Below are 21,620 nucleotides of genomic sequence, written 5' to 3'. Positions count from 1 at the left end.
TAAAGGCGCCGCGCGGTGTCACGGACACGCGGGACGGGAGCGGCGCTTGGTGGCACCGGGATTTATTCGGGGGCTGGGGTACAACACACTCGGACTGCAGAAACTCGGGATCCCGGACGGGTGCGGCCCGGGCTGGCCGGTACCGTTAACAGGGCCATGGTGCCGGTACCGGGAGCACGGTGCCGGTACCGGCTCCTGTATGGGGAACTTCGGTGCCAGAACGGAGGATGCCGGTACCAGTACCGGGATCATGGTGCCGGTACCGGCGTCTGCAGTGCCGGTAGGGGGGGCTTCGGTGCCAGAACGGGGGTTGCCGGTACCAGTACTGGGAGCGTGGTGCCGGTACTGGGGCCGCTGGTGCCGGTACTGATGCCCGTACCGGGGCTGTAGTGCCGGTACCAGTAGCCCCGATGCCCCTCTTACTTCACCTTCTGCGCTAACTCTGCCAGGTTCAGGGATGCTTTGACGCCTGCGGAGACACGGATGGCGTTAGTGCCCGTCCCCGGGGCAGGGGCCGGTGTGCTGGGGCACTGCCCGGCCCCGCGTCACCGGCCCGCTCCCTCCCCGTCGTGCCGAGCACGGCGGTGACAGCCAGCCCTGCCCTCCCCGCGCCCGGCGGGCTCCGGAGGGGAGCCCCAGGTCGGCAGCAGCAGCGCTGAGAGGCACGTGGGCACGGGGACGGACACACGGACGGACACACGGACGGGGTCTGACTACGGAGAAGCGGGAGGGAAGCGCCTGCTCTACCCACGCCACGGGAGAAAGGGCCGGTTGTGCGGGAGCAGAGCGGTTTGGGCGGTGCCACGGTGGACACGGGACCCGGCGGGCGCCGGGCACGGCCCGGCCCCGTCCCCGCGCGGCGGCAGCGGGAGCCGCGGCTCGGTACATACGGGCAGGCTGGGCTGCGGGGCCACCCCGGCCGCCAGCCGGGCTCTGCTGTTGGCCAGAGTCTGCAGGACTGGAGCGTGCAGCGCAGAGAGGAGAGAGAGGTTAGAGAGGGGACTGTGACCCCCGGGGCTCCTGTCACGGGGCTGGGCCCATGGGCACCGAGAAATAATCACTGCTGGTAATTAACGAGCTGCCCACGCCCCTGCGCTGGGAAAAGCCGGACACGGAGCAGGAGGGAGGGACAGGGGACCGGAGTTACCTTCTCGGGTGACGGTGGAGGCCGCGTCCAGGGCCTTGGTGCCGATGTCACCCATCATGTTGTCCACGGTCCGGTGGTGCTTGAGGAAGAAGGGCCGGATGACGCTGTGGTAGATGACCTGGGAGCCGTTCCAGGGCACTGGGGCCATGCACCACACCAGGAACAGGCACTGCGGGCACAGGAGGGGCTCAGCTGCTCCAGGGCCCCCCCGCCAGTGCCCAAGGCTGGAGCTCACTGGAGGTCCCAGGATCTGAGCTGGGTGCAGCCCCTCTGATGCCCTAAGTTCCAGCTTTCATATATTCCAGGTTCTGTACTGCATGAGATTATAACTCTAAACTTCATATAAAGTGTCAGCAGCTCTCCTCACAGTTCAGTCACACGAAACAATCCCTTTCCAGCCCCAGAACCAAGGACACCACTGCAGCTTCAGGCCCAAAAAGTATCAACAACAGCAAATTTAGGAGAGCAAACTGGGAGGATGGGACTGCACAACCTGCAGCTAGAATTGGACAATGAACCCCAATATGGAAATGGACCAAAACTTATGGAAGTGTGAAAACCCGTGAGCCGGGGTCCATCTCGGGTGTAGCCACGGCCGGGCTCTTGCACCGCCCAAGGTGTGTCCTGGAAAAAGCCTTTTAATAAATCCCCGCTTTATTCCTTTAACACCATCTAGCCTCTGTTCCAGGGAGCCTCTTTGGGCATCACCACCACCGCCCTGCTCCCGCCCAGAGCCCACCACACGCAGCTCCTCCCGTCCAGCCGCGGCACGGGAGGAGCCCGGCACAGCCGTTACCTTCCCGGCATAGTAGAAGGGGAACCAGTAGAGGAAAAGGTCGGAGAAGAACTCGGCGACGCTGAAGACGCCGTAGACCACCCAGTAGGTGAGCCACGTGGTGTCATCCTCCTTGCTGTTGCTCTCGATGGCTTTGATGCTGCGGCAGGACAGGGCAGGGAGGAAGGAAGGAAGGAAGGACACGGCTGCTGCAGGGCTGGGCTCCACCTGCCCAAACCCTCCACAGCCCGGAGGGAACCTTCCCACTGGCTGCTCTGGGCTGGTCCCAGCGTTTCCAGGAAGGTCTCAAGAGCTTCCCAGCCATAACTGCCTCTTGACTGAGCAGGGAGACCCTCAGCGAAGGGCAGGGAACGCTCTCCAGGTGTGGGACAGGTACTTACGAGACGTAGGCGGGGTAGACGAAGCCGATGACGTTGCAGAGCAGGGAAGCGCCGTAGCCGAACATGAGGTACAGCCCCAGGAAAGCCACGGAGCCTGCGGGGCACAGGGGACGGTCTGGAGCCTGCTGTCACCAGGGGAGACCCCGCTCGGTCTCCTGAGCGGGATTCTCATCCCAGAGCAGGAACGGGCGCATGCCAGGGGGTAACGACCACCCCCCATTAATTCCACGCCGCCGAGGTGCTCGAGGGAACGAGGCACGTGGCGGAGTCTGCTCCTCCCCGAGGGACCCGTGACCCGCTCCTGTCACCCTTCGTCCCCTCCCCTGGCTCGGATGGGACTTCAGCACCCCAATCTCCTGGAGCGGGGCCAGGGCGGCAGGAACCGGAGACGCTGACAACACGCCCATGGTGCAAAGTCAAGGCTCCGCTCGTCTCCCCCGCGCGGGGCCCGGAGCCGCTTGGCATTCCCAGAGCTCCCGCTCAAGGACGAGCCCTGCTCCCGGATCAGGCGCCCGGGAGCGCCGCTCCTCCCGCAGGCGCTCCCCGCGGCCGGGCAGCCGCCGCCAGAGGAAGCGTTGTCTCCCCTGGGAGCGGCGATCCAATCGCGCTGCCCCGCCGCTCAATTCGATCGCTCAGTTAAATGTGAGCCGGCGGCCGCAGCCTGCCCAGCGCCCGGACACTCGCAGGAGGCTGCAGCAGCGGAGCTGGGAGAGAGCGTGGCTGGGGAAGGCGGGACAGGAAGCTTTTGGGAGGGGAGCCACGGCAGAGCCCCGCTCACAGCAGGGCTCAGAGGGCAGGAAAACCTCAGGGATACTCGGGATGGAGCACTTTGTGCAGCCCAGCAGCTTCTCCCCAGCACCGGAATAAACTCCTCCAGCAGCAGCAAGAAAGCCGGGAATTAACCTGACTGTGCTGGTGAATTAAAGTCCTTGCTCGGGCTCGGAGGGAGGATAATCCCAGCTCTGCTCGCTGCAGCATTCCTGGGCTGAGCTCCGGCCCCGATCCGGGGCACCCACAGCTCCGGGTCTTTCCTGGGAGACGGGCAGGAGCAACGTGGCTTTGGAGCAGTCCCAAACCTCCCTCCAAGGAGGGCAGGCAGGTCCAGGCAGTGCTGGGTTTCATTCCCCAAGAGCCTTAGAAGGGATTTTGCAGGATTTAAACTCCCAGAGAAATTTATGTAACAGCAAAAACCCAGGAAAGGCTTCGCTGAGGGAGCAGCTGGAGGTGGTGCTGCCCAGAGGTCGCTCCAAACCCCAGCCCATGGGTTCAAACACAAATTAGGGACTGCTCCAGAGCCACGGGAGGGAGAAATCGGCAACAGCTTCTCCTTTCCAGGACAGGGATCCAGAACGAGGAACCGTCCCTTTTTGGTGTGGCCACTCTTGTTCTAGCCCAAGAGTCCATCACGGCTGAGCCTGACCAAACGCCCGGGATTGTTTGGCTTGGAAGACGCCTGGGTGGCACCGCATCCAAACACAACCTGCACAGCAGCACCTGCTCCTTCAGGGACACTTCTCCCCTCAGAGTGGGAACACCAGCCCTGCTGCAGGTGAAGGGCCAGGAAATCACACCTGGAGGCCAAAGGCCTGGGGGCACAGGGCAGCCCGGAGCCCCCCAGGAGGTTTGATATGAAATCTCAAATTGGAGAGCACGTGGACGAGCCCAGTTCGAGTTGGCAGAGAGGGCACAGGGCCGAGGGTCAGAGGAGAGGGGGCACGGCGTGCCAGGAGGAGGATCCCCGGGGAGAATCCGGCTGGTTCCTCATTAATGAACAACAGGGATCCGGTTAAAGGCCGGATCCCCACGGTCCCACCAGTGGGACACGGGGACGAGCTCCTGTCCCCAGTGCCCGATCTGACCCACCACGGTCTGGGGGCTCACCCAGAACGGGGACCCCCCTGTCAGGGCCAGGGGTCTCGAGGGTCTCTCTGGCACCTCTGACACTCGGACCCCGCGAGCTTTAGGATTTCGGGATTTGGTGCCTGTGGAAGGCGAGGGCAGTGCGGTGACAGTGATGTCACCCCGGGCACCCCCAGCCCCCTCCCAGCACGGCCCCGCTCCGCACCCCCAAACCAGGGCGGTCCTGCCTGCCCTCCCCGTGCCCCCGCGCTGAGCCCAGAGCGACGGTGAGCAGCTGCCAAGGCGCCCCACGATACCGGGGAGAAGGGGACAGAACGGGAGAACCGGGGAGGCCCCGCGGTACCGGTCGCACCTGTGGCCAGGTAGAGCCGTTGGACGCCGGTACGGGCTTCCAGCCGACCCATCAGGTCGCCGATCGGGCCGGGGCTGTAGAGGAGGCGCTGCAGGCGCTGCTGCACGGAGGCCATGGCAGCGGTGGCGCTGATGCCGGAGCTGAAGCGGCGGCGGCCCCGCACCGACCCCGCACCGGCCCCGCACCGGCCCCGCACCGGCCCCGCACCGGCCCCGCGCCCCGGTCAGAGCGGCCGCTGGGGGCGTGCCCGGGGGCGGGGCCAGCGCCAGCGGGGCGGTGCGAGGCGGAGGGGCGGGGCCAACGAGAAGGCGGGGCGGGCGTCAAGGCGGGCCAATGAGGCGAGGCCGCGCGGAGGGCGGGGCCGACGCCGTTGCCATGGCAACGCGGCCTCATGGCGGCTCGGGCCGGGCCCGGCCCGGCGCTGTCGCTGCTCCCGGCGCTGCTCGCGCTGCTCCCGGTGCTGCTCGCGCTGCTCGTGGCGGCCGCCACCGCCCCTCCGGGCCCCGCCAAGCCCCGCGTCTACCTGAGCAGCTGGGCCGTGCGCGTGGCGGCGGGGCTGCGGGACGCCCGGGCCCTGGCCCGCCGGCACGGGCTGCTCTACCTGGGCCAGGTGCGGCCTGGGCGGGGAAGGCGGGCCCAGCCCACCCCGTGTGCCCCTGGCCCGGCCTTCTTGCTCGTACCCACCCTGTGTGGCCACTGTTCGTCCCCTTCGCTTGTCCCACGGGCAGGCACATCTTCCATTAGGCCAGGTTGCTCCAAGCCCCATCCAACGCTTCCCCTCAAACACTTCCTGGGAATCTGGGAATTCTGAGGGTGCCAGCGTCCCCCCACCCTCAGAGCAAACGGCCTCTGAGCAGGCAGGGGCGAGCGAGGGACCCCCAAGGCCCCCAGCCCCTCCCCAGGACTCCATTCTGTCCCCAGGTGACACTTTCTGCTTGTGCTGCTCTACAGCTCGGGCTCAGCCCACCCTCCTGTGGCCAGTGCCGCGGGGCTGGCACCGCGGTCCCCCAGAAAAGCTCACGGCAGCTCTTTGTGCCCGCAGGTGATGGAGGGAGAGCCCTTTCATCACTTCAGCCACCGCGGCACCAGGCAGAGAGCCCTGAGCAGGCACTGGGGGTGGCACATGCGGCTCACCAGGGACCCCCAGGTAGGGAGGAGGGCACGGGGAGCCAGGGGGCAGCTGTGGGCAGGCACGGCCCGGCACCCACCGCGCTGCTCGCCGCCCAGGTCCTGTGGTTTGAGCAGCAGACGCTGAAGAGGCGCTCCAAGAGAGGCACGGGCGTGGTGCCCACGGACCCCTGGTTCCCCAAGCAGTGGTACATGGTGAGAGCGGGCTGCCTCCCCTCCTCATCCCCACCCCAGTCACGGGAGGGAGGGTGCGCCCAGTGCCCCCTCCCTGCTCAGCACCGTGCCAGAGGCACAGGATTGGGTCTGGATTGTTCTGGGATATCCCCAGTGAGGGAGACCCCACAGCCCCTCGGGTCGCTGTTCGGGGCTCGGGCACCGCACACTGAAGAAGTTCTTCCTCCTGTGCAGGGGAACTCCTGGGAGCAGTCCCTGCCCCTTCCCCTGGTGCCATTTCTGGTCCCCAGGGCGAGCCTGGCCCCTGCCCTGAGCCCTCCCAGGGTAGCAGACAGGGACACCGAGGGCTGAGGGCCCCTCTCAAGGCTGAACAGCCCCGGCTCCCTCAGCTTTTCTTTGTCGGGATGTTCCAATCCCCTCCTCAACCTTGTGACCCTCCACTGGACCCACCCTGGGAGCCCAGAGCTGGGCACAGCGCCCCAGAAGCGCCTCCAGGGCTGAGCAGAGGGGCAGGATCCCTCCCTGAGCGCTGGCAGTGCCCTTGCCGGTGCCCCACCAAGACATAAACCAAGCTAATGCCGGCAGTGATGAGGCAGCAGGACTCCCCCGGGGTGACCCCGGCTGCCGATCAAATTTAATCTGTTTTCCAGAACAACGACGTCCATCCCGACCTGAACATCCTCACGGCTTGGAGCAGAGGCTACACGGGGCTGGGGGTGGTGCTGACTGTCCTGGATGATGGGCTGGAGAAGGATCATCCCGACCTGGCTGCCAACTACGTAACTATGGGGGGGTCCGGGGAGCGGCTCCTCCAGGGAGGGGGGGTGGGAGTCGATGCCTTCAGCCCACCCCGGCGCTGTGCGGGGGGAGCTCGGCCCCTGCAGGGCTGGGTCCAAGGTTTGGAGCCTCCTGCGGTGCAATCTCACGCCGGGGAAGTGTTACAACTTGTACACGCACCGGAGCCCCCAGAGAGCTGCGATTACAGCAAGCTGCAAAGCCAGCACAGCTGGCAAACCCTCCCGGGGAAGGAAAGGCAGTCCCGGCTCTGTGGAACGCCACCGCTGCCGTGGCTCCTCTCCCGGGGCCGCGTGGCCAGCGAGGGTCACCCTCGGGGCACGCTGGGCTCTGTCGGGGAAGCAGCAAAGCTGTGCTGCTTTCAGCCCTTTCTGCACAACCCCAGAGACACCGAGGCTGGAAAAGGGCTCCAGGATCATCGAGTGCAACCTGTGCCCACCTTCTCACCAGCCCAGAGCACCGAGTGCCACCTCCAGGGACTCCCAACCTCGCTGGGCAGCCCCTGCCAAGGCCTGACCACCCTTTCCACGGGGAAATTCCTGCTGATGTCCCACCAGGCACAGCCTGAGGCCGTTCCCTCCTGTGCTGTTGTCCCCTGGCTGTCCCCTCCTGTCAGGGAGTGGTTCAGAGCCAGAAGGTGTCCCCCGCTCCTCCTTTTCTCCAGGCTGAGCCCCTTTCCCAGCTCCCTTCCCTCTCGGCACTCGGTTTAGCTCCAGCTCCCAGCGCAGCTGGGCACGAAGGGGCCCCGCTGGCCCCCGGGGCCCTCGGCGGTGCCAGCGCCGGGCTCGGTGCCAGGCGCCTGTGCCGAGCTGTCACAGCCCTGCCCGGGCCCTGCGGCTCACTCCTCGCTCTGTAACAGGACCCGCTGGCGAGTTACGACTTCAACAGCAACGACCCCGACCCCCAGCCCCGATACGGCGACAGCGACAAGAACTGGTGGGTTCTGCCCAGCTCCCCACATGGGGGGGGTCAGCTCTGGGGGCGCTGGGGCTGTCCCAGGCCCCCCGCCCCTCTCAGGGTCACTCTGTCCCCCCAGGCACGGGACACGCTGTGCGGGGGAAGTGGCCGCTGTGGCCAACAACGGAGTCTGCGGTGCCGGCGTTGCCTACAACGCCAAAATCGGAGGTGAGACGTTGCTCCCCTGGGAGGGAAGCTGGAAATCAGCTCCAGCCCCCCGTGGGGATGCAGGAGCCCAGGTGGGGCTGCTCTGGGCTCCACAGGGGTGGGCAGGGTGGGTGCTGCCCCACATCAGACTCGGTGCTCCCGGGGCTTTGATGCTCAGCCCAGCACCAGCAGGGCAGGCTCAGGTTCCGCTGTGGAAGTGAGGGTGGCAAAGGGGGTTAAAAGCCAGGAGCACTCCCTGGGCTTAATTACAAAAGGCTTAACGAGGAGCTTTGGGAAGGGCACAGAGCCGAGGGGGCCTGATCTCCTTAGGGCAGGGGCACGTGAAAGCTCTGGGGGGCTGGGGGGGCCCGGCAAGGTGCCCCCAGGCCCTGCCCTCGGTGTGGCACCTGCGTGGCTCCTGTCCCCTCGGAGCCACCTCGGCCCCTCCCGGCCACCACGGCTGCCCGGTGCCTGCCCTCAGGCGTGCGGATGCTGGACGGCTCCATCATGGACATAGTGGAGGCGCAGGCCCTGAGCCTGCAGCCCCAGTACATCCACATCTACAGCGCCAGCTGGGGCCCCGAGGACAATGGCAGGACGGTGGACGGGCCCGGAGTCCTGGCTGCGGCCGCTTTCCACAGAGGGGTCGTCCACGTAAGCCCAGCCCTGGCCTCGGGGGCCACAGGGACACGAGGACACCCTGCTCACCCCCCTCTGCTCTTCAACAGGGACGGGGTGGGCTCGGCTCCATCTTCATTTGGGCCTCGGGCAACGGCGGCACCAACTACGACAACTGCAACTGCGATGGGTACACCAACAGCATCTACACGGTGTCGGTGGGCAGCGTCCTGGGGGACGGGCAGCGGCCCCGCTACAGCGAGAGCTGCCCTGCCATCCTCACCACCACCTACAGCAGCAGGACCACCAGCAAGGTGCAGATTGTGAGTGTCACAACAGCTCTGCCAGAGCAGCAGCTCCGGGGCAGACACAGATCCCAGCACGGGCCGGGCTGGTCCCGGTCCGCCTTAGCTTGGTGTCTGTGTAGAGCCCCAAAAGCTCAAAGGGACCCGAAAGGAGAATTTTCTGGAGGTACCCAACTGCAGGCAGCTTTCTCGGAAGCAGTCCTGAGACCCCCCCTGTCCCCCCAGGTGACCACTGACCTGCACCACCGCTGCACAGACAAACACACCGGCACCTCCGCCTCGGCCCCGCTGGCCGCGGGCATGGTGGCCCTGGCACTGGAGGCCAAGTAGGTGACACCGAGAGAGAGGGACACGACCCAGGGAGAGCTGGCGCCTAACCAGGGATGAGAAAGGGGAGGGGCAGCAGGAAGGTTGGGGTGCAGAGTTGTGGCCTTCCCCCAGGGCCGTGGGACAGCAGGAGCGTTGTCCTCTGGAGCTCTTTGCTACCAAAGGAGGTCGTGGGGGGATCAGCTTGGGCCTAGACAGTTGCTCTACCCACCCCAGAAGAGCCAAATCTCCCCCTTAAAAAGCAACCCAGACCTCTGTCCCACGTCCTCCTTGCTTCCAGCCCAGCCCTGACCTGGCGTGACCTGCAGCACCTGATCATCAGGGCCTCCAAACCCGCTCACCTGCAGGCAGAGGACTGGGCCGAGAACGGCGTCGGGCGCAGGGGTGAGTGCAGGGCTCGGCCCCTCAAACACCTTCCAGCAGCCCCTGGTGGCACCGAGGGGCTCACGGGCCCCTCTCTTGGCTGGCACCTGTGTCCCAGTGAGCCACTACTATGGCTACGGGCTGCTGGACGCGGGGCTGCTGGTGCAGGCGGCCTCCACGTGGACAGGGACTCGGCCCCAGGAGAAGTGTTCGGTCCAGGCCGTCCAGGTCCCCAGGTAAGGGACAGTGACCCCAGGTCCAGCCTCCCACAGGGACTTGCTGTGCCCACCACAGGCACAGGGGCTCAAAAAGTGATCTGTGCTGCACGGGCTCTGCTGTGCTTGGAGGCCACGGGGGAGTGCAGGACGCCCGTGGCAGGGGAGGGAATGCCCTCACCTGCAGCTTGTCCTCGACAGGGACATCGGCTCCAGGCTCACCATCTCCACGGATGTCTCCTCCTGCTCCGAGAGCATCCGCTCCCTGGAGCACGTCCAGGTCCAGCTGTCCCTGAGCTACAGCCGCAGGGGGGACCTGGTGGTGGCTCTGAGCAGCCCCATGGGGACCACGTCCACGCTGGTGACAGTGCGGTAAGGACAGAGGGGAGCACCGGCGCTCCCACGGCCTCCCCAGGGCCAGCAGGCTCCCAAAAAGGGGCTCAGTGGGCCCAAAACTCCTCTGCACCCCTGCCACGTGGGAGTGTCCCCTCAGAGCAAGCACAGGGTGACCCTTCAGGTGACAGCCTGCCCCTGCAGGCCCCCGGGCTGGCACTCCCAGCTCTGCTCTCCTCCCCCAGCCCCTACGACACCAGCCAGGACGGCTACAAGGACTGGACCTTCATGTCCACGCACTTCTGGGATGAGAACCCCAAGGGGATCTGGACCCTCCAGCTGGAGAACAGGGGTGATGCCCAGAACACAGGTGGGTGCCCCATGGCGGGGGAACCCCATTTTTACTGGGGTCACCCTGTGCTTGGTCATTCTTCCTTCCCCCCCTTGGACGGGCAGTTTGTCCATTTCTCCTGCCTGGCCACAAGCCCTCCTGTGTTTGAGGAGGACACACCCCCAGAGCCTCCAGCCCCCTGTCCCTCCTGTCCCCAGGCCAGCTGAGCAGCTTCATCCTGCACCTGCACGGCACGGATGAGGACATGCCAGCCCGGCGCTCCGCAGCCACCGTCACCGACGAGTGTCTCAGGAGGGACGAGCAGGGAGCCTGCGAGGGTGAGCGAGGCTCTGGGGGGGCAGTGACAAGGCTCTGCTGCCCAGGGTCTCACCCCAGCCTCTCTCCACAGACTGTGGCAGCTCCCTGTACACCCACCACGGCTCCTGCCTGTCCTACTGCCCCCCACGCTACTACGGCCGCGCCCGGAGTGCCACCCCTAGGGACACTGCCCGTGTCTGCGCCAGCTGCCACCCCTCCTGCTACACCTGCCAGGGCGCCTCGGCCAACAACTGCACGTCCTGTCCCTCGGGCCGCACCTTCCAGGACATCACCCGCACCTGCCAGCACCCCGCAGAGGGCTCCCCCGGCCCGGCGGGGCTGCGCAGGGACCTGGTGCTTGTCGCTGTCCTCGCCTGCGGCAGCCTGGTCCTGCTGGGGGTGCTGTACCCCACGTGCCGCACGGTCCTCCGCGCTGGCAAAGGAGCTCCGTGCTGTCCCCGGGCCGGGAGGACAGAGTGACAGCAGCCCGGGCTGCAGGGACAGCCCGGGGCACAGCAGGGATCGTGCCTGCCTTCCGAAATAAACCGCTTGTTGCTTTTCCAGCCGCCCTCTCCAAGGGTGATTCCCCTTCCCAGCAGCGCCTGGGAGGGTCCCAGCCCTGTCCAGCTGTGCGAGGGGACGGGGGGGTGGCTCCTCCTCCACCCCCGGGGACAGAGACATTCCCGGCGGGGCCGGGAGCCCTGTGCCCTTTCCCAGGCGCAGAGGGACGAGATGTGACGCGTCCCCAAACAGCTGCACCCGTGTGGCCACGGCAGGAGCCCGGCCACGAGCCCACGTGGCTTCCGGCAGAGCAGAGGCAGCCAAGGCCAGCCCAGAACCCCTCCGGAGTCCCCAATTCCTGCTCACCAGCAGCTTTAGGCCTTAAAAAAGGGGTCCCGGGGTGGCTGCGCCCCAACCACTCCGTGCACGGGGACTGGCAGAGGACAGTGGCAGCTGTGCCCCAGCACGTGGCACCCATGGCACTGGGCACAGATGGCACAGGGAGAGCTGCCAGCCGGGGCCCTCCCGGGGGCACCGGCCCCGTGCCAGGACCCTGGACTGTCCCAGGACACCGGGGAGGAGGTTTGTGTCCCCCCCTTCCCCGGCACAGCGTGTTTGCTCAGCTGAAGAGTTTTGGGAATTCAGGCAGAGCCAGACCTTTCTCCAAGCTTATAATGACCCGTGAGAACCTTGGCTGGACCTTACAGAGCAGCGGGAGGAGGGAGCCAGGATGGAGCTTTGTCTCCAAAGGCCCCGGCTCTCCTTGGGGGCACCCCAAGCTCAGCCCCAGGGATGAGCTGGGATCCCTGCAAACACCAGGGGAGAGTCCTGGCACAACCGTCCGGCCCCGGTCTGTAGGGTGAGGTGCTGGATGCCCCCGAGCACAGCTTCTCCAGGCCTCTCCCGGAGGTGTTCCCCATCCCGCTCCTCCAGGCTGGCCTAATCCTCAGTGGGCAGCTGGCGGGGCTGGAATTGCCGCTGGATCTCGGGGCGCACGTCCTCCTGCACAGGGAGAGATGGGGTAGGGGCGGGCTGTGCAGAGCACCCGTTCCCTTCCCCACATCCCCTTCCTGTCCCCATCCCCACGTCCCTTTCCCCATATCCCCATCCCCACGTCCTACCGCCTGGCCCAGCTGGCCCAGCACTGGGATGAGGCGCAGCAGCTCCTCATCCTGAGTGTCCCCTGACCACGGTGGCACCAGGATCCAGTTGGCAGCCTGGGGGGGACAGGGAGAAGGTTGGATCCTGCACAGGGATCCCACACGGGGACTGGGACACGCAAATCCCCCTGGAGCAGCGCTGCCCTACCTGGGCAGGGAAGCCCTGCATGGTGTGGTCCAGGGCCACCACCTTGGCCAGGTCCCTGCCCAGGCAGGTCAGGTCCTTCCAGTAGCAGCCCTGGGAGCAGACACAATCCGACTGGGAGAGGCAGTGCCTGGGGGGAGACAGAGCTGTGGGGACCCCGCCCTGCCACACAGGGGGTCCCCAGCAGGGCACCGCCAGCACCTTCACCTGATCAGCTTCTTCTTGGGGTCCAGCACCTCCAGGAGCTTCTTGGCATAGTCCTTCTTCGCAGTGGTGAAGATGAAGATCTGGCAGAGAGAGGGTGAAGGTCCCTGCATGGGCTGCTCAAGTCCCCCCAGCCCCCCAGGGGTCAGCCCACAGACCCCGGGGGCTCTGGGTACCTCGTAGGTCTTGGAAAGGCTCTCCAAGAACTCCTGCACGTGTGGACGCAGCTTCACGTGGACCTGGGAGGGAACAGCATCTTGGAAAACCTCCAGCACCCCCATCGTGACAGCAAGGGGAGCCCCAAGGGGGGTTCAGTGCCCTCAGCAGGATCCCTCACCCCCTCAACAATGGGATTTCAGAGCCCCTTCCCCTTCAGCTACAAGGGACATTGGCACAGAGGCCAGATGGGGTGGCCGTGAAGAGCCACATCATCCACGGCCCCAAATCACAGCTCCCCGGGCCCCCAGACTCAACAGCTCTGTCCCAACCCCGGGGCACCCACCTTGTAGGAACTCGCCTGGAAGTCCGTGGTGAAGGTGGCCGTGGCATCCTTCTGCCCGTGGGCGAGGAGGGAGGAGTAGAGCAGGGTCCCGTCCTGGGGACAGGGAACAGGGTCAGCCCCCAGCCCCTGGTGCTGCAGAGCCCCCCTGACCCCCCCAGCTCACCAGCTCCAGGACCAGGGTGTGCTGCAGCTTCCTCCGCACCTTCGGGGGCCCGTCCCTCGCTGGGGTCAGGGCCCCGGGGCTCGGCCTGGAGGGGGAAGGCAGAGGGTCAGAGGTGCTGGGGGGGCTGTTGGACTCCCCCCTCACATATTGGGGGGCTAGGGGACCCCCCTCACACTCACAGGCTGGGGGCCTTAGGGACAGCGGGGTCCTGATGCGCAGCCTCGGGGAGCCCCGAGAAATAGGAGCCCCCGGGGCAGGGCGGTGGTGGGGGTCTCGCGGGGTCTGTGGGGCAGAGGGGGCCTGTCAGCACAGCCAGGGCAGCGCCCCCGCCCCGCGCAGGGATTTCCCCGGGGCTGGGACTCTCCTCGGGGCCCCGCCGGACCAGCCGTCCCTTCCCGGGCGTGGTGGGGGAGGTGGGCACACGCGCCCACCCCCGCGGGACGCGCTCCCCCTGCTCCCCCTGCTCCCCCTCTCTCTGCCGGCTCTTGGCCCGACCGCGAGCCGCAGCCCTCGGGGTCGAGAGCCCCTGGTCCTCCCTGGAGGGTTTCTTCGTGCGAGGGGTGGCCCCCAAACCCGCCATGGCTGGGACCCTGCCAAGGACAAAATCCTCCCCACCCAGCAGCCCCGAATTAACCGTGGGGTGGGGGTGGGAGGGAGCATTTTTATAGGGTGGAGGCACCTTTGCAGCCCGAATCACCCCGGAGCACCTGGAATCGCTCAGACTTTACTGGGACCAGCTGCGGCTCAGACCTGCGCTCCCCAGCTGGTCCCGGGGCTCATTTCTGGCTCGTGGTGATGTCACCCGATGTGACAAGGACCCTCCTGGGCTGGCAGCTGCCACTCGGGGCACCCCAGGACCCCGGTCTGGGGACAGTCCCCAGCCACACGAGCTGGGAGGTCTCAGCTTCCCCTGGCACCAGCTCCGAGCCCACCCCGAGGGAGCCCCGAGCGGGCGAAGCCCCCGGGGTGCCCCAGTGGCCCCGGTCACATCCTGTCCCCGCAGGGGCCCCGCGGTGGCCGCCACCAGCCCGAGGGTTGGGTTACGGGGGGGGACACGCTCGGCTCCGCCGGAAGGGAGATAAGCGGGAGGTCCCCGACCCCGGCAGGCAGAGCCTGGCACGCGGCCACGGGGACAGGGACACGCTGCCGCTGGGAGCTGCTCCTGGGGCTCAGCGCGGGGACACGGAGGCGACCCCCCGCTCATGGGGACACAGAGGGGACCCCCTGAAGCGGAGGGACACGGAGGAACTCCCCCCCTGCCCACGGGGACACAGAGGGAACCCCCTGAAATGGGAGGACCCCCCCCCCGGGCCGTCGCCAGCCAGGAAGGGACACGCGGCGAGTGAGGGGATAAACAATTTATTTTCTGCAAAAATAATAAATTACCACCCCCCCCCCTCCACCCCCCGCTGCCACGCGGACCCCGAGGACGGCGAGATGGGTGGGGGTCCATTGCGGGGAGGGGGCATGGGAAGGGGTCGGTGCCGGGGCGGTGGCAGCGGGACGGGGCTCAGGGCGGCCGGGGCTGGGGGCAGCGCCGCGCCGCCTCCCGCACCAGCCGGGCCTCGCGGGGCGTCCAGGGCCGGGCGTAGCCGTCGTCCTGCAGCAGGATGCGGTTCAGGGTGTGCTCGTGGTTCACGTGGCGCCGCGCCATCAGCAGGTACTCGCCGCCCTCGCGCAGCGGGGGGCACCCGCAGGTGTTGGGCACCCACAGGTACTCCCGGGCCACCAGCGGGAAGCGCTGCCGGTACCGCGCCTTCACCTCCACCTCGTAGCGCGTCTCCCGCCCCACCACGCGCCGCGCCAGGATCCGCCCGTGGAACACTGCGGGGGTGAGGATGGGGCACCCTGAGCCCCTTCCCACCCGTGGCATCGCCTCTGGCATCACCCCGCGTCTGTCCCCATCCCCAGCATCGCGCTGAGCCCCCTCCCATCCCTGGCATCGTCCCTGGCATCACCGTAAGCCTCTTCCCATTCCTCTCATCATCCCTGGCATCATTCTGAGCCCCCTTCCATCCCCGGCATTGCCTCTGGCATCGCCCTGAGCACATTCCCGTCCCCAGCACCGCCCCCAGTGTCACCCTGAGCTCCTTCCCGCTCCTGGCACTGTCCCTGGCACTGTCCCTGGCACTGTCCCTGGCACTGTCCCCAGCCCTGTCCCGCCCCCGACACCCTCCCGAGCCCCTCCCGCCCCGGCGCTCACCGAAGTCGCTCTGGCAGAAGTGCAGGATGCGCTGGGAGCGCCCCTTGGGCGGGCGGCACCTCCCGCAGCGCCCTGCGGGGATAAAGCTGCAGCAATTTAGGGGGCAGAGGGGACTCCTGACCCCCCCAAACCCCCGTCATGCAACCTTGAGAGGGGAGGCTGAGGGTCCAGACCCCAGAGAGGGTCACAGGGGGCTCCTGAGAGCCCTGGCGAGGGCTTTTAGGGTCCTTTTTAGGGTCCCCATCTTATTCCCCCGCCTGGGCAGCCCAGGATGCTCCCAGCAGGGGCGCGGGGGGCTGTGGGGACCCCCGAGGATGTACCTGCGGCAGCCCCGTCCTGGCTCCGGCCAGGGGGGCTCCTCGGCGGCGGCTCCGTGGCAAAGCCCCCGGGCTGCGGGGGCGGCGCGGGGGCCGGGGTGCGCGGGGGCTCCGGGGGCGGGGGGCTGCCGGCCCCCCGGGGCTGGGGCTGCCGCAGGGGGCTCGTGTCACCGCGGCCGAGCTGGGGGTGCCCGCGGGGCAGCCAGAACTGGTACTCGATGCCGGGGTTGGGCTCCTGCAGCAGCACCTGGGGGGACACGAGCCGGGCTGGGAGGGGCGATGGGAGCGGGGGTGGCTGTCCCCAGCGCCGTGTCCCCCTGCCCTCACCATCACGTGCAGGTCCTCGTGGGTGGGTCCGGGCGCCTCCAGGCTCTCGGTGCCGTCGGGGGCCCGGCTGTAGGTCAGGAGGGTGCCGGCGGCCTCGTAGGGCCCCGGCCAGGCGATGGCCCAGTCGCCGTTGAGGACGTAGCGCCCGTCACTCGCCATCAGCGCTGCGGGAGGGAGCGGCTCCAGCAAACCGAGCCCCGCACGGCCCCCGGGACCCCCGCCCGGGTCCCCACCGGAGGCCTCTCCCGGCGCGGGAGGGCAGCGTGGGCCGGGGAGCCGCGCTCGGGGCTCCGGGAATCCGCGTTCCTGTAGGATCTTGGCTGCGAGCCCGAGCCGCAGCCAAAGCCTGGTGTGCAAAGCCAGCCCCGAGCCCCCAGATCCCGGCTGGGACGGGGGAAGGGGCTCCAGCTGCATGGGAAAGGGGACGGGGGGTGGGGATGGAGGTCCCTGTCCTGGTGCTGCAGTGGCCGGTCTGGCCCCGGTCCAGCTCAGCCCTTCCCAAAACGCGGCCGCGGCCTCTGGAAAATTGCCCCGAGCGCTTGCGAGTTCACTGACCCCGCGATGCTCAAAACAGCATCCGAGGGAGGGAGCGGCACGGCACGGCATGGGACAAACATGGGACAAACATGGGAGAGCACGGCGTGACACGGCCACCCCTGCCCTGCCCTGCCCTGCCCTGCCCTGCCTGCCCTGCCCTGCCTGCCCTGCCCTGCCCGCACACACAGCTGGCACCAGCCTGGGCCAACTGCGAGGGACTGGGACTGACTGGGACTGACTGGGACTGACTGGGGCTGACTGGGACTGACTGGGACGGAGGCAGTTCACGTCCTACCCAGGTAGTTGCGGCTCTTGTCCGTCACCTTGATGTGGGTGGCCCCGGCCGGGATCTTGGTCACATTCACATATCCCAAATATCCTGTGGGGGGGAAGGGTCAGAGCAGAGCCTGGGCAGGGCCCGGGGGCACCACGGGGGGACAGAGAGGGAGGGGACGGGGCACAGAGGGGACCCGGGTCTGAGGCATTGACCCAGCTGGGCCCCACGTGCTGGGACAGCAGGGACATGTGGGCACAGGGACTCGGGGTGCCCCCAGTACCCTGGACACCCCTGGGGACATAACAGACCCCCCCACACACCCCAGGAGTGACCCCTCTGCAACGAGTTAATCCCCCCAAGTGAAGGGGCTGCTCCGAGTCCCTGTCCCGGCGTGCTGGGGACAGGGAGGGGCCAGAGACAAGGACCCTCTGGATGGGGGAAGCGCAGAGGAGATGGGACAACGGGGCAGCCAGGCGATGCCTTGGGGACACGGATGGGGACAGGAGGACAGGGGAGCCAAGAGCCAAAGCATTCACCCATGGAGGGGGCCGGGGCAATGGTTCATTCACCGGAGGAGGGGTCCGAGCCCTGGAACAGCCGGTGCACGAGGACGCACGAGCCGTGGCCGCTGCCGCAGTGGCCGCAGGCGTCGGGGCGCGAGCCCGAGCCCAGGATCCCGTCACAGCCCACGCTCTGTGGGGAGCCCAGACACCCCCTCAGCGCGGGGCTGGGGGTCCCGGGGGGTGTGGGGGGTCCCGGGGGTCCCGGCCCCGCGCGCACCCACCAGGCAGCGCCCGCCGACGCACAGGTCCGGGGAGCCGGGGCCGCAGCGGGTGCCGTCCAGCACCCGGCCGAAGCTGTAGTAGAAGTTGTGCCCCTCGGCCAGGCAGTTGAGGTCGCACAGGTTGGGGGCTGCCAGAGCAGGGGGGGAAGGGGTTGGGGTGATGCCGGGGACAGCCGTGAGCCCCCGGTGATGCCGTCACCGGCCCGGGACTCACCTCCGTGGAAGGGCACCCAGCGGTAGCGGGCGGAGGTGCCCAGGACGGGCCGGTTGTCGTAGAGGGAGCACTGCATGGCCCGGAAGGGCACGGAGCCGCTGGGGCAGCCCTGTGGGAGCACCGGGATGGAGCCGGAGGGCCGCGATGGGGACCCGGGACAGCCACGTCGGTGCCACGGCGCTCCCGGCGCTCACCTGGAGCTGGCAGAGCCGGTACTGCCGCGGGTCCCCCGTGCACGGCTGCTCCTCGCTGGTCCTGCGGTCACAGTGACAGCTCGTGTCCCCCCGTGTCCCCCACAGGGACCCCCCCAGCTCCAGGACCACGATGCCACCGAGCCACCATGGGACTGAGAGTGACACGTCCCCACAGGGCAGCAGAAGAGGCGTGGGGACCCCGATGTCCCACAGGGTCCCTCATCCCTCTGGAGCTGCACCCCAGGGTGGAGGCACCAGGCCCTGGGTGCTGCTGCGGGCCCAGGGCCACACGAGGTGGTGGCAAGGCCGTGCCGTGGGATTTGGGTGCCACGCGGGGTTTGGGAGCTGGGGACACCCCGGGGGGGGTCTGTGCTGGCCCGTCCCCCACTCACCGCAGGCACCTCCGGCTGCGCAGGGCGACGCCGTCCCCACACGAGCTGGAGCAGGAGCTCCAGGGTCCCCAGGACCCCCAGGTCCCCTGGGGCCGAGCAGGGGCTGGGGGCTCGGGGACCCTCGCTGCTGTCCCCAGGGCTGGGTCCTGCGTGAGGAAGGTGATGGTCAGCGCTGGGGGCGGGGTGAAGGAGCCCGGGGGTGCCACCGTGGGCCCCAGCCCCCCCCCCAGCTGCCCCCCAGGCCCCTCACCTGTGCCGTGCCCACCAGGCTGAGCCAGGCCAGCAGCAGCAGCCGCCACGGCCGCCAGGACCTGCGGAGCAGAGAGCCCTGAGCCCGCCGCCCCCGGGGACAGGGGGGTGGCACCGGGGCGTCCCCCAGCCCAGCACCGCCGCCGAGGTGTGGCCACCGCCGAGCCCCTCCGGGGAGCCCAGGGAGGGGGACGGGGCCGAGGGGGGGCAAGCCCAGAGCCAGCGCGAGGGTCCCCAGGGAGGGGATGTGGGGTCTGGTGCCGCCAGCGGGGGACACGCAGTAGGCGATGCTGGGTGGTGACACAGGGTGGGTGACACAGGGTGGGTGACACAGGGTGGTGACGCAGGGTGGGTGACACAGGGTGGGTGACACAGGGTGGGTGACGCCGCGTCCCCCACGCGTGCCCACGCAGCCCCGGGACGGGCGACGGCCCCGCCGCCCCCAGGGCCCCGCGGCGGGCGCCGGGCCGGGATCGCTGCCTGCCGGGGCAGGACCAGACCTGCACGCCGGGGCTCCGCGTCGCTCCCCGATCCGGATCCGGCCCCGCCGTGGGGCGAGCAGGGTGGGGGGCAGCGGGAGGCCCCCACGCCCCGCGGCGCCACATCCTGCAGCACCCCAAAGCGCCCAGCCCGGGGGTGCGGGAGGTGCCGGGAGGGTGCGCGGGGGGTGCCGGGGTCCCATCCCCGTGTCGGGGAATCCCCCGGCCGAGCCGGTTCCGTCCCGCCGCGCAGCTCCCACGGCGACCGGGGGGTCGCGGGTGGCCACCGGCAGCCCCCGGCTCTCGATCTCCCCAGCAGGACACGGGAAGGGCCGGGGGGGGTCGCGCTGCCGCCGCTCCGGGGGGGTTTGGAAGCGTCCGGACCCCGCCGAGGCTCGGGCGATGCCGGGTGGGTGATGCCCAGACCCCGCTGGCAGCGCGGGGGGCACCGCGTGCCTCAGTTTCCCCGCAGGAGCTCCGGGGGAGCGCGGGGGCGCGGGGCGGGGGGGGTCCGCGAGGGTTAAAGCAGAAATCAGGAGCTTACCCAGCACCGTGGGGTCCCCCGCGGGGGTCCGAGCCGCCCCCACGGCCCCCCCCGACCATGCCGCCCCTCGTCCGCGGCGTCCCGGCGGCTCAGTCCCGGCTCGGCGTCCCGGCGGCGGGGAGCGGGGGGGACCCGGGGCGAGCGGGCATCGCCTGCGCAGCTCCGGGGGGGCCGGGCGAGGCTTCCCCCCCCACCCTCCCCGTTCGCCTCCCGTCCCTCCCCGCCGCGTTATTAATATCCAGCCCCAAAGGTGCGCCCAGCCCTCCCCGGCCGCCCGTTAACCCTTGGGGGCCCGGAGCTCCGGCGGTCGGGGGGGGGGGTGGCTGGTGGCGTCCCGGGGGGGGCGCGGGTGCTGCAAAGCGACGTCAGCGCCCCCCGGGACCCCCCCCAGCCCCAGCGGCGGAGGGGAAAAGGCACCAGGACCTCCGTGCGCGGTCGGATCCCGATCCGGGACCCCCCGGTGCTGGGCATCCCCGAGGGCCGGGACCCCCGCGGGGGTCTCCGCTTCGTGACCGGGGTCTTCTGAGCGGGCTGCGGGGGCCAGAGCGGTGGGTGTTGAGTGCGGGGGGGCACCCCTGGGCGCCATGGGCACCCGCAGCCCGGAGCTGAAGGGGTTACAGCGCCGGGGTGCGGGTGTCCCTCGGGGTGTCCCCGGTGCGGAGCAGAGCGGGCAGGATGGTCCCGGGGAGCGCAGGGGCTGAGCCCCCCCCCGGCTGGTACCTCCGGGACCAGGGCAGCGGGACGCTCTACAAGCGGGGACGGCTCCTGGGAGAGGTAAACCCCCTGAACTGCCCCTCGCCCCCCCAGCGCCCCCTCCCCGCTGGGCACCCGGGGGGAGTCACACGCCCGCACCCGCCGGGGGGTCCCCGAGGTGTCCCAATCCAAGGACGGGGAAGGGGAAACTGAGGCACAGGAATGAGCCCCAGCAGCCCTGGTCCCTGGGGCTCCTCGCCCCACGGGGAGGGGCACCTGGGTGGGCACCCCAACCCCCGGGACCCTCTCCCGTCCCCCCGGCTGCCCGTTCCCACGGGGTCGCTCGCAGGGCACCTTCGGCCGCTGCTACCAGGTGACAGAGGTGACCAGTGGCCGGCTCTACGCGGCGAAGGTCATCCCGCGAGCCCGGCTGGCTGCTGCGGGCATCGGGGACCGGGTGAGTCCGGGGGGACACTCCCCGGGGAGGGGGGACAGTGCCCCTGGGGTCCCCGCGGAGCCGCACAGCCCCGCCCGTGCCCCTCCCCGGCTGTGCCTGGGTGGGTTCCCGTCCCCGCGGGGTGCGTGCCGGGGGTCCCCGGTCCCCGAGGGTCTCCCCGGGGCTGCCGGGCTCCTGTCGGTGCAGGTGGAGCGGGAGCGGGAGCTGCAGCGTCACCTGCGGCACCGGCACATCGTGCGCCTGCACGGGCACTTCGCCGACAGCGGCCACCTCTGCCTGCTGCTGGAGCTCTGCAGCCGGGGGGTGAGACCTGCACCCCGAAACCGAGCTCCTGCACCCCGAAACCGAGCTCCTGCACCCCGAAAATGAGCCCCTGCACCCCGAAACCGAGCCCTTGAACCCTAAAATTCTGCACCCCGAAACTGAGCCCCTGAACCCCGAAACTGAGCCCCTACACCCCAAAACCGAGCCCCCGAACCCTGAAACTGAGCCCCTACACCCCAAAACCGAGCCCCTGAACCCCAAAACTGAGCATCCTCAGGCCGGGCCCAGCCTGGTGCCTTGCTCTGTCCCCAGCCCCCCTCGCTCTGGCCCCATCCCCCGTCCCGGTCCCTCTGTCCCCCGTCCCCCTTCATTGTCCCCAGTCCCTCCTGGCTGTCCCAGCCGCTGTCGCTCTGTCCCCAGTCCCTGGCCGACATCCTGCGGGCGCGGGGCCGCCTGACGGAGCCGGAG

The 21,620-nt window shown here is 69.0% G+C and overlaps 3 protein-coding genes across 8 annotated transcripts; 1 reads left to right on the top strand and 2 right to left on the bottom strand.

The window, feature by feature from the left end:
- Positions 1 to 46: 46 nt before the first annotated feature.
- On the bottom strand, positions 47 to 4,723 carry REEP6 (receptor accessory protein 6). Of its 2 annotated transcripts, XM_053999520.1 has the most exons (6): positions 4,536 to 4,723; positions 2,324 to 2,417; positions 1,944 to 2,082; positions 1,148 to 1,316; positions 891 to 958; positions 47 to 469 (listed from the first exon to the last, which is right to left on the bottom strand). In XM_053999520.1, exons 1-6 carry the CDS (start codon positions 4,648 to 4,650, stop codon positions 452 to 454), a joined length of 603 nt encoding a protein of 200 aa, XP_053855495.1. In that variant the 5' UTR covers positions 4,651 to 4,723; the 3' UTR covers positions 47 to 451. The 2 variants fall into 2 exon arrangements, with proteins under 2 accessions (XP_053855495.1, XP_053855496.1); XM_053999521.1 differs by lacking the exon at positions 891 to 958.
- A 186-nt stretch (positions 4,724 to 4,909) lies between these two features.
- On the top strand, positions 4,910 to 11,109 carry PCSK4 (proprotein convertase subtilisin/kexin type 4). Of its 4 annotated transcripts, none has more exons than XM_053999394.1 (15): positions 4,912 to 5,145; positions 5,578 to 5,682; positions 5,763 to 5,858; positions 6,488 to 6,616; positions 7,492 to 7,568; positions 7,669 to 7,757; positions 8,218 to 8,390; positions 8,465 to 8,677; positions 8,885 to 8,985; positions 9,267 to 9,370; positions 9,468 to 9,585; positions 9,766 to 9,936; positions 10,143 to 10,267; positions 10,447 to 10,566; positions 10,638 to 11,109. In XM_053999394.1, the coding sequence occupies exons 1-15, from the start codon at positions 4,927 to 4,929 to the stop codon at positions 11,024 to 11,026; spliced, it is 2,229 nt and encodes a 742-aa protein (XP_053855369.1). In that variant the 5' UTR covers positions 4,912 to 4,926; the 3' UTR covers positions 11,027 to 11,109. The 4 variants fall into 4 exon arrangements, with proteins under 4 accessions (XP_053855372.1, XP_053855370.1, XP_053855369.1 ...); XM_053999396.1 differs by lacking the exon at positions 4,912 to 5,145 and adding an exon at positions 5,206 to 5,456; XM_053999397.1 differs by lacking the exon at positions 10,638 to 11,109 and having other exon boundaries at positions 4,910 to 5,145; positions 10,102 to 10,267; positions 10,447 to 10,539.
- Positions 11,110 to 14,564: 3,455 nt separating this feature from the next.
- ADAMTSL5 (ADAMTS like 5) lies at positions 14,565 to 19,874 on the bottom strand. Of its 2 annotated transcripts, none has more exons than XM_053999419.1 (12): positions 19,739 to 19,874; positions 18,717 to 18,777; positions 18,467 to 18,612; positions 18,075 to 18,135; positions 17,881 to 17,989; positions 17,667 to 17,794; positions 17,452 to 17,575; positions 16,901 to 16,984; positions 16,069 to 16,232; positions 15,745 to 15,988; positions 15,425 to 15,496; positions 14,565 to 15,045 (listed from the first exon to the last, which is right to left on the bottom strand). In XM_053999419.1, the coding sequence occupies exons 1-12, from the start codon at positions 19,795 to 19,797 to the stop codon at positions 14,732 to 14,734; spliced, it is 1,566 nt and encodes a 521-aa protein (XP_053855394.1). In that variant the 5' UTR covers positions 19,798 to 19,874; the 3' UTR covers positions 14,565 to 14,731. The 2 variants fall into 2 exon arrangements, with proteins under 2 accessions (XP_053855394.1, XP_053855395.1); XM_053999420.1 differs by having other exon boundaries at positions 14,900 to 15,045; positions 15,425 to 15,510.
- Positions 19,875 to 21,620: the final 1,746 nt, after the last annotated feature.

This window comes from Vidua macroura, chromosome 26 (assembly GCF_024509145.1).
Source record: "Vidua macroura isolate BioBank_ID:100142 chromosome 26, ASM2450914v1, whole genome shotgun sequence".
In the NCBI taxonomy this organism is placed as follows: Eukaryota; Metazoa; Chordata; class Aves; order Passeriformes; family Viduidae; genus Vidua; species Vidua macroura.
Note: the sequence above shows the minus strand (reverse complement) of the source record. Positions and strands in the feature narration are given on the sequence as shown.